Source organism: Phyllostomus discolor, chromosome 12, assembly GCF_004126475.2.
Source record: "Phyllostomus discolor isolate MPI-MPIP mPhyDis1 chromosome 12, mPhyDis1.pri.v3, whole genome shotgun sequence".
Taxonomy (NCBI): Eukaryota; Metazoa; Chordata; class Mammalia; order Chiroptera; family Phyllostomidae; genus Phyllostomus; species Phyllostomus discolor.
In genome coordinates, this window is record NC_040914.2 from 1,821,192 (window position 1) to 1,830,783 (window position 9,592).

General features: G+C 49.1%; 1 protein-coding gene across 2 annotated transcripts; it reads right to left on the minus strand.

The window, feature by feature from the left end:
* Positions 1 to 731: 731 nt before the first annotated feature.
* On the minus strand, positions 732 to 5,289 carry ZBTB32 (zinc finger and BTB domain containing 32). Of its 2 annotated transcripts, none has more exons than XM_036013325.1 (5): positions 4,059 to 5,289; positions 1,680 to 1,753; positions 1,501 to 1,569; positions 1,211 to 1,375; positions 732 to 1,031 (listed from the first exon to the last, which is right to left on the minus strand). In XM_036013325.1, exons 1-5 carry the CDS (start codon positions 4,160 to 4,162, stop codon positions 781 to 783), a joined length of 663 nt encoding a protein of 220 aa, XP_035869218.1. In that variant the 5' UTR covers positions 4,163 to 5,289; the 3' UTR covers positions 732 to 780. The 2 variants fall into 2 exon arrangements, with proteins under 2 accessions (XP_035869218.1, XP_028385749.1); XM_028529948.2 differs by having other exon boundaries at positions 2,005 to 4,099.
* Positions 5,290 to 9,592: the final 4,303 nt, after the last annotated feature.

The window sequence follows — 9,592 nt, forward strand, 5'->3', positions numbered from 1 at the left end:
CGGGACTACTGGAGGTTTTGGCTGGGGAAGGGGCGGTGGCCAAGGGTTAGTCTCAGTTCGAGGCACGACCTGGCGGCCGTTTCACACAGCGTGGAGGAAACATGCCGTAGAAGCCGCGGCCCATGTGCTCAAGGAGAGGAGACGGGTGGTTGAAAGCAGAGCGGAGCACGCGTTCCCCTCAAGCCCCAGGCCTGGTGTCCCCAAGACTCAGACGCCTCACACCTTTGCTTGCTGTGGAAAGGGTAGTAACTTGGGTTCTCACAACCTCCGCCCTCAGGGCTTGCTGCCAAGTGTCTGAACCTTGAACCCTCCTGACCCTCTGCTTGTGGGGCAGGACGGGGAGAAAGGGGAGGTGGTCGCCGCGTGGAATTGTGGACGCACTCCCACTAGAGGCCGCTACAGGATTAGGGGCAATGCTGGGCGCACTCCCACCCACGCGCACAGACTAGTCTGGACTCGGCTTTCTCGTCCTGAAAGGAAAGCACAGAAAACGCTTTATTTGGGTGATGAGTCTCCACATAGTTAACCTTCACTTGTGAAAACCTCACTGTCCTCCCCACACGGGATCGCTGACTCAGGCTTTTGCAGCCCCGCAGTCATCTGGAAGAGGGCTCTTGGTGGCCTTTCTGCGATGCTTCTTAGAGCCGAATTTGCTAGACAGCCGAAACTACGGTGCCGGGTCAGAAGCCTAGCCAGCCCACCGGCCCGTCTTCAATGGGTTCATTATTTGGCTGAAGGCAAAGAAGCCTGATATCCCTTCAGGTGCAGGAGGAAGGGGGCCTACAGGGAGGTAGAGGCCCGAGATGGCTTTGAGGTGGAGTAGAGAAAGGTGGAGCGAATGGTCCATCCCGGTGGGAGCTGGCTGGGTGAGTGGCCGCGCATGTGTGCCTGCATGGAGGCCAGGCTGGGGCAGCCGGCCCCGCACAGAGGGCAGCGGTAGGGTGCAGCCCCGTGTGTCCGCAGGTGCTTGGTCATGGCTGAGAAGTCCCGGGAGCGCTGAGGACAGAGGCCACAGGAGAAGGGCTTCTCTCCTATGGCGGGTGGAGGGGAAGGCTGGTGAAGGAAAGAAGGGGGAGAAGGCTGGCCTAGGGGTAAAACCGGGCAACGGGCAAGGGAGTTGCATGGAAGCTAGGCACTAGACGGACTTCGGGGCGAATAGACCAGTGCTTGGAGAGAAGCAGACAACTTGTATTGGATAGGAAGCCTGTACCTGTGTGAACTCGGTAGTGTGTCTCCATCTGATGCTTGAGTGAAAACCTCTTTCCACAAACAGAACAAGAATAGGGCCTGGATGTAGCAGGAGGGAGCGGAGGAGGACGTTGGCGAGATGGACGGCCTGCTTTGCCCACATGACCCACACAGGTTGCAAGTGCACCTATGGGGATAAAGAAGGCAAAGGAGGGCAGAGCTGGGAATCCCAGGGCTGGATCACTGAAATACCCAGGCAAGACATCAGGGGCTATGGTGAGAGTAAAGCAAAAGCACTCCCACTGGACTCACCTGTGTGCCTCTTATCAGACTCTTCCGTCTCCCCAGGGCTGAGCTTTGTGGGGCCCTGGGGGAGGGAACCTGGAGGAAGCAGAGTGGAGTAGGGGCCCTGCTCAGGCTGAACTCCTGCAGCCCCAGCCCCAGCCAAGAGACCGTATTACGGGGTTCATGCAGGACAATGAGGGGCTTACCTGAGGTAGGTCTAGAGAAGGCCAACTGGTTTTGGCTCCAGAGACTTTTGTGGAGGTTTAGAGACAGAGGGATCCTGGGGAGTGGGGGGAGAGTAACAGACTTGGCAAAACCTGTGATCCTGACTGATCCCATCCTGGAGAGGAAGGTGTCATGAGTTCTCAGGGGCTGGACTTTGGCTTCCCTTGTGGTGGGAGCTTGTTGTCCTATCTCCAACTCAGGAAATATACAACAAAGATAAGAAATGTGGTGCCTTTCCACCCATCACCACTGCTTCACCTGAGCCACTCCCTCCCACCCAGGCTTTAATCAGGCCCCTTCACTCACCTCTGGTCCTGACGCCAGACCTCTTGCCAAGCTCCAGTAATGGGAGTGCTATGGGAGAAGGCAGTGCCATATCTCTGTGGCAACAACAGGAAGCTCCTCCATAGGGCAGGCTGGCCCTCCCCTAACCAAGGGGCCTCAGCCCACCAGGGCCTGGAGGTGATGCTAGTTTGGAGGGAACCTGGGTGGGGACAGGGGCCAGGCAATTCCCCCAGACTTTCCTCAGAGCCTCCTGGACTCTCCCTTACCCACATGATCACTTCTTGTTTCCCATCTACACCTCTGTGGTCAACAAGGGATTGGTTGAGTTTCTCCTCTGATCTCCTCTGCTCCCCCTGACCCTCCTGCACTGCCTCTGCTATCTCAGGGGTCTCTCTTAGTGGCCTGTGATTGTGCATTTTCCCCTGTTCTCTCCCACCAGTTCTAATAAACTGTGGTTTCTGCTCTCCAAGGCCCCCCACCCCTCTCTCAGAATCCCTTATGGGTCTCTCTGGCTCCTCCTGGTGTTCCTTCAGCTCCTGACTCAGCTTTATTCTAGCCCTGTCTCTTCGAGCTTTCCTGCATGCCTCTTCCAGACACTGTACCCCCAAGGCCCTGGCTGCCTCCTCAAGGGGCCCTAGCTCCCCAGGTTGCACCTCAACACTCTCCCCATAAACAAAGTACAGAAGCTGTGCAAAAGTGGAAGGGCTGATTCCTTTCACCAAAGTCCAGTGGCCCCTGTGGCCCAGCTGCTGGCTCACACCTGCCAGCACCAGGCTGTGGGCAGGGAACTCCTGGCTCCCCACAGTGATCATGGTATCACATAGTGCTGGCCAGAGCCTGGCTGCTAGCCGTACTAGCCGATCAGAGTCATAGGGACTAGGCAGTCTTGTTGGGGACAGGGGCATTTTGTCTTGCCTGGGTACCAATCTCAGAGGTTCTGAGACAAAGGCCATAGTGTGAGGTCCATGGTGGAAAGGGGAGGGAGGAACAGCATATTCTTAAGCCTGTGGAGGTGAGGGAAGAAAGAGTGAGTTGCTGGTTCTGGATCAGAGCTCTCTCCTGAATGGAGCAAATAAACTAACCCAAGAGAGAACCTGAGCTTACCCAGAACCATAACATGGGGCTGGGGTGGGGTGACAGGAGAATGGAAATTAGATCAAAGTCAGGACTTAAAAGGCGAGGACCAGGTAGTTAACAAGTATATCAAGTAGTGGGTTTAAGACTAGTATATACTGGATTTTGCCAATTAGCAATCTGTGACTTAAAGGATAGCAGATACTTATACTTCTGCTTCTCTGAGCCCTTCTTCAGGGAAAGACCTCTGAGTAGGCCAGGCTCTTCTTCATTCGAGACAAAGAAATCACCATAAGACCCAGTCAGCCCAGGCAGTTAGGGATGGAGCAAGGCACAGTTTCATGAGAGAGTTTAGAGAGCTGGTGTGTCCCCACACAAGCTGAAGGTCCTGAGGCAGAAAAGTCAGCAAGGCATGGATCATAGCTTCAAGAAGGCAGGCTCCACGGTATCAATGGATCACCTCCTTGAGGCTGAAGCTTCTAGAACACATCCTCAGAGAAGGAACTGGAAGAGACCAAAGATGCCTACCCTGGGAGTTAAGAGAACAGGTGCAGAAGCCACAGAAGAGCAGGCTCTTGACCCAAGGATGGAGAGGTTTTGGAGAAGACTTTAGCCACTGAGGAAGTGAGAGAAAGGGAGATGAGGACTGTAGAGGGAGAGGCTATTTACTTTCAAAGTAAAGATAAGGAGATAGTTTAATTTTGTTTTTCATAAGCCAAAAGTGAAGAATAGAAAGAACCTAACAAGGTAGCAATTTATTGCACATCAAAACCAACACACTGACTTTTAAGAAGAGAACTGAGAACCCAGATACAAAGACACAGACCCAAGTGTCTCAGTGCCCAGCAGGCATATTCCTAGGTGTATTGAGTTAGGACCCTTGTGGGAGGGAGGATTATTTCTTGGACACCTCAGGGAGAGGGCTACAGATTGGCAGGAAGTGAACAGAAAAAGGGGTATAATGGGAGAAAAGTCTCAGCTGGGGAGAAGAAACCACTCACCATTTGTAGCTTCCTCCTGAACCACCGCATGTTCTGAACTGCTGTTTGGGCTCCTCCTGCCCCCCCCCCCCAATAACTCCGCCCCTGGCTTCACAATCTTCCATTGGATGTCCCAAGTATCAATCTACCATAGTCCCCATGTGGGGTGTGGTTTTATACCCCTAGGTCTGCTTCAGCCCTCCAGGAGAGAACACGCCTTCTACTTCCAGAATATAGGCATTCTGCCTCTTAACCTCCCATCTCCTTATTTTATTTGTGAACTTCTAGAGTCAAAGAAGTATATATCTTAGGCAACAAAACTTTGAACCAATCAGACCTGAATTTGAGTCTCTCTTTGCCATTTACTAGTTGAGTCACCTTGGGCAAGTCATCTCTCTGAGCCTTGTTGCCTCATCCATGAAGTAGGGATAGCCTCTGCTTATTTTATTTGGAGGTGGAGGTGAAGATGAAATGATGAATGTGAGAGTGGTTTGTCAGTACATAGCATCATTCAAATAGTATTAATTCTGTTTCTTAGAGGTGTCAGTAGAGCTCTAGCAGATGAAGCTGTTTATACTATCTCAGAAGTAAAAAGGACTAAAATATGTGGATTCCAAGGAGAGAGTCAAAGAGGGCCAAAAGCATACTGACTTGGTACTAGGAAGCATTGACTGGTTGTGGGAACGACCACTGGGGACAGGGTGTGTGAATGACTCAGATCCCTCCATCAAGCTCTGAAGGGGGCAACCCCAGAAAGGATCTGTAGTGGTCTTCGAAGAGAAAAACTTCTTTTCTTGGTTGATGACAAATGACATTTCTCTGAAATCAGGACTCTGGGGTTTCTTTCACTTCCTGCCCAAAGGGTCAAGGTCCTCGGAGATTTCCCCTCTTTTCACACTTTAACACTTGTTAACCTGGGGAAAGGATGAGGTTTGAGAAACTCAACAAAATTTTTTCTGTTTCTTATTATTCCATTATCCTCATCATGCTGTGGCAAATTTTCATTTATTCAACAAGTGATAAATCATTTATATGTGCCTGGCATATCATATATTACCCAATAGATAGCTGGAAAATAAACTAATGAGGCACTGGTAGGCTGCTCTGGTGACAAGACATAGTCTGATTCCCCCCTTAGGCTTCTCCCTTAGATCCTGATCCTCTCCTAGGTTCAAATATTGTGTTTCTAAACTCCTATTTCTCCCTTTGGCTCCGGGACCCCAAAGTGTTCAGACCAGCCCCTACTTTCTCCCTCCAGACCTAACATGTCTTCCCTCTACCTTTCATTCTAGGCAGATGTTAACCCTTCTTAGATCACACAGGGTGTGCCAATGGGTGGGGCTGGTAGAGGGGCAATAATAGGGTGGGAGAGGGGAAGATGAGTCAGAGTGAAAGGGAAAATGCAAATGAGCAAGCTGTATTCATTTGCTACTCTGAATGTTAAGTGTTTTCCATTTCTGAGCTTTCTAACTCCTTACACCACCACACCCAGGGACTCATTAGATACTCATATAAAAGACACTTGGCCTGGACATATGTAAGAACCAATGTCTGATATTTATTGTATACAGAGGGAAATATCTTCCAACAAAGAAGTACATAATCCCTGATGATATGGAATAAGTGGGGGAAGCCATGAAGGAAAAACCCCACATGTAGAAGGAAAGGTACAGGGGTCTGGAAGATTATATCACCAGTGTGGTCCTCCTCACCTCTCAGCCCCTTATCATGTGTCTGTGACCAGCACACCCACTGGTGTGGTTTGCCCACTGATGATCAAAAGAGTGGGAGACTGCCCAAAAGAAAGTATCCTTTGTAAGCCGAATGTGGTTAATGGGGAGTGTCAACAGGCTTTTAGGAAGTCTAAAAGGGAGCAGAAGAGACAAGGGAACTCCCCATTCAGTGAACAAAAGCCCTCAAGAATGAGAAACCCTTATCTTGCCTCTCATTTGGTGTCTGCTCCATCACAGGAGTGTCCAAACTTGTGGTGTTTGTGGACCACACTGGAAAAAGAAGAAATGTCTTGGGCCGTGCGTTAAATAACAAACATTAATGAAAACAAATAAAATCCCATAATGTTTCAAGTAAATTTATGGTTTTGTGTTGGGCCACATTCATAGCCATCCTGGGTCACATGTGGACCGCAAATCATGGGTTGGACACCCTTGAAGGATGTCCCTTTAGAGGGCGCCTCTCTCCTTAGGGGTATCTCTAGAGCTTTCTACACCTCAGCCCTTAGGCTGGTGACACTCTAGTCCATGCTCTCTCTCTCCATTTTCTATGACACAGCCCAAGCCATCTTGCACTGAGTGAGCAGTGACAGCAGAAGTGGTTGACACTGCTCTTTTTATTTTTGAAAGGTCTCCCATCCCCAGTCTCAGAAACCTTGTCCCCCTTTCATTTCCCAGGCTAATTCAATAGGAATCACCTGCAGTCGTCTCCCTGGGAACCACAGGTAATGAGGAACCAAGCCTGGATTCTGGGAGAGGGTAGAGTGGGTAGGAGGGATTAGGTAGGACATAATTGGAAGAGAAACATGTGGGAAAAGGAGGCATGATTTTTGCCTCTCAGTCCTTTATGATACTCATATTTCTACGTAAAGTTAGAAATCTGGTATTTTTTATTGTTACTGATAAGCTTGACCAAGAACCCCCTCAGGTATAACCCAGCTTGATATAAAAATAATCAATACAGCAATACAAGTGTGGATTCTCTTTAAATATTATAATTAAAATTAAATAATCAAAATAGACCAATTAAAGGGATGGTTTTATTTTATGAAAAATATTCCCCCTTTATTGCATTTATTTTAAATATTGAGTAACTTCAAAGCCAAGTGTGACAAGATTTGATTTTTAAAACTTCTATGAACTTCCCACTCTTCCCAGGAACACGTCTCTTTATCTAAATTAAAGTGATTAACACCCTTCCCCACCCACAGCATTTTCTATAGATTAAGACCAATTATCCAAATTTGACATAAACTTTCAAATGTTTGATCTTTTTAGTTAAATACATCCAGAGAAGAGACACCACAGAGCGAATTCATTTCTTTCTTCCTTAAATCTATGTTATATATAACCCAAGAACCAGCTTATAGTCATAGCCAGGTGAGCTAAATCTAGGTCATAGAGACCCTATCATAGCACACCTTTTGTGGATTAAGTGGAAAAAGAACTAGACTAGAAGAAAAAAGCTTAGGTTCCACTACATCCTCACAATGAAGAGCCTTTTTCTTCAGCCGTAATATGGGACTAACTTTTCCAAAACCATCCACTTCCTCACATAGACTGTTTTCAAGAAGCAGTACTGAATACCAGTATGGCCTAAACCCAGGGAGAGAGCCTCACTCTGACATCTTCTGGCTGTGTCCCTCCCCATAGGCTGAGGAATCCAAGGGCAGCTAGGAAGTGCCCATTTGGAACCTGTGCCCATCCCTCAATTCTAGACCATGCTCTGGAAACTTGGAACCCTGGATCTCCTGGCCCAAATGGCCCACTTCTAGGGCCTACATGGGCCTCAACCCTAGGCCTATACTCATGAAAGTGTACTGTAGGACTGATGCAACTTAAGGCCCTGACTGTGTGTGAGGGGCAGGTGAACTGAGCTCAGACATTTAGGCTAGTGTGTGAGATACCTTCAAATGTGCACCAATAGCAGGGGTGGGAAGAAAAAGGGGAATCTCCATTTCTAGTCATGCCTAGACCCCATAAATAATATGGGAGCCTACTTTATTCCAATAGTCCTTAACCTCTTAGGGGGTCACTATCCCCTTCTAAATGTAAGCCATGGAATCAACTCTTTACAACAGAAAATTGTAGATTCTCATACCATTTTTCATATGAATGATAAGGGATTCACAGACTGCTCTGAAGCCCATCTTTGGACAGGCCAATTATTCCTTGTTTATCCCTGTGACCACTTTTCCCCCTCACCCCCCGTAAAACAACATGTGTACAGTTTTTCAGATGATTTCTAAGAGTTCTCAGACCCTTGAAATCCACCCAAAGACCACCCCCTTGCATCCCCCACCCTTGATTTAAGAACTCTGGGTATACATGAAAGCACTCTGAAAGCTTTAATGCCATATAATGCTGGAAAAGTTGAGTGAAATTAGATATCAACACCCTGCCCCATAAGTGTAAAAAAGTCATCAGTAAAGACAACATGAGTGATTTTCTAAAGAGCAGGATATTTCACACACCTCTTCCTGTGCTCCGGTAAAATATATACATCTTTCCCATTCATCTGCTCTGTGCTTACAGCTTGATATCTTCTTGGAGTGACCAGAAGAGCTCAGGACAGGGACTGAAATGCCCCAGACATGATCCTATCCATATTTTGTCTAGAGCTACCACAAGGCAATGATACTTCATGGAGGGCAAACAACTTGACTGGGGTTTGAAGACTTGCCCCTTCCCAGAACCTCCAGAAGACCATGGGCCTAACTTCCTGGCCACATTGTCCATCCTGGACCCAATACTGGAAAATCTGCCAAGAGCATCTCAACCAAGAGTCCAGAGACCTCGAAAAGCATGCAGCCACATGTTCCCAGCACAGCCTGGTTGCAATGACCCTTGACAACTTCTCATTGGGCTTTTGACCTCATCAAAGCTCAGTCTCAGCCTAGGCTGGGTCCAAAGACCCTGGAAACCTCTCAAGTGCACACTGGTTTCATCTCTTGTCCAGAGACTCCCAATAACCTATAGAGAGTCATAGGTTTCTCTTTACAGTTACCAGATCCAAACTCAGTCCAGAGACCCTAGACAACCCCTCACAGTTCAGAGGCCATACCTTATGGCCAATGACCCCACGCAGGGCTCCAAGGGCCTCCAACTGCACCACAACATACTTCCAAATCAGGCTGACATTAGGAACAATGGACCACCTTGGCATGCTGTCCTGGCCCCTGCCCAGCCAGGGCACAAAGGTGCCCAGAAGTTCCCATTTCCAGCCTCTCCAAGGCAGAGGGTGTCCCAGGGCCTAAAACCCTCAGCCTTCACTTCCTGACCCACATGGCAACTACTCCATCCCCCATACTCCAGCTGTGCCTGGGCAAGGCCCAAGACCAAAGAAGAGTAATAAAAACCATGGCACTCACCAGCTCAGACTCTGTTCCTCTCCCCACTCTGCCTCCTGTATACTCAGGGTGGCGCAAGCCCTAATGGCCGTTAGAAGGTGGGGACTGTCGCTAGGCCAGGAACCCGAGGCCCAGGCACGCGCTCTTCCCGCCTGTATCCCGAGGTGGATGCTGATTGGCTGCAGTGCTGGTTGCACCCTCTTTCGTGGCTCCGGCTTAATGAGCGTGCTCTGCAGCCTGGGAGGCACCTAGGACAGCTCCGTTATCTCTGTCCTGCCTTGAGCATGCCGCTGAGGGGCTGTAGAACTGCGCTCTGGCTCTGTGAGGGGTAGAGCCTAGAGTCTGATTGGTCTGCGAACTGGTGCTTTAGGCCTCTAAGGCTGATACCTCAACCTCCAGCCTGCGCCCAATGCTGATTGCTGCGGAATTCGTCCTCTCCCATCCTTTCTATAAGGAGACTGGAACCTGAACCTCC

Bases quoted from the DNA above. Each gene is read 5' to 3' on its own strand.
- ZBTB32 (XM_028529948.2), bottom strand. From the start codon at position 2,936: ATGGCCTTTGTCTCAGAACCTCTGAGATTGGTACCCAGGCAAGACAAA. The intron at 1,754-2,004 runs GTGAGTGAAGGG...CCCACTCCCCAG, and splicing joins GTCTGGCGTCAGGACCAGAG to GATCCCTCTGTCTCTAAACC. The intron at 1,032-1,210 runs GTACAGGCTTCC...CACCCGCCATAG, and splicing joins ACACTACCGAGTTCACACAG to GAGAGAAGCCCTTCTCCTGT.